General features: G+C 30.1%; 1 protein-coding gene across 1 annotated transcript in view; it reads left to right on the top strand.

Moving 5' to 3' along the window:
* The window catches only part of LOC105455590 (wiskott-Aldrich syndrome protein family member 2-like), a 2,160-nt gene extending 2,123 nt beyond the window's left edge, over window positions 1-37 (top strand). The window contains exon 2 of the mRNA XM_011699023.1: window positions 14-37. Within this exon, the coding sequence (XP_011697325.1) occupies window positions 14-37 (24 nt within the window). The remainder of the gene's footprint in view (window positions 1-13) is intronic.
* The last annotated feature ends 322 nt before the right edge of the window (window positions 38-359 follow it).

The raw sequence follows: 359 nt of genomic DNA, 5'->3' as shown, positions 1-359 counted from the left end.
GATACCCATGCAGCACTCGTCAACTGTCAGCATGTGATTTTATATACACTTATTTATTATTTATTACTATTATTACAATGACTAGTGGACTGGGCCCCTCCTTGCTGGTTTTATCTATTTATTTATTTACTCGTTTTATTTTTATAACGCTACTTACTTTAGCTATGCTATTTATTTCTTCTTTTCTACCGCTGTTTCTTTCTTTTTTACTTTCTACCTATAGTGCGCTACCTGCTATGTTGCGTACTATTTTAGTATTTATTTATTTATCTATTTATTTATTTATCTATGCGCTCTTGCGTTTTTCTTTTACTCTTGCGACTGCGTTTCTAACTATTTTTCTGTATTTATTTATTTAT

This window comes from Wasmannia auropunctata, unplaced genomic scaffold, assembly GCF_000956235.1.
Source record: "Wasmannia auropunctata unplaced genomic scaffold, wasmannia.A_1.0 LD335891.1, whole genome shotgun sequence".
Lineage (NCBI taxonomy): Eukaryota > Metazoa > Arthropoda > Insecta > Hymenoptera > Formicidae > Wasmannia > Wasmannia auropunctata.
The sequence above is the reverse complement of the archived record's forward strand: the minus strand, read 5'-3'. Positions and strand labels throughout refer to the sequence as shown.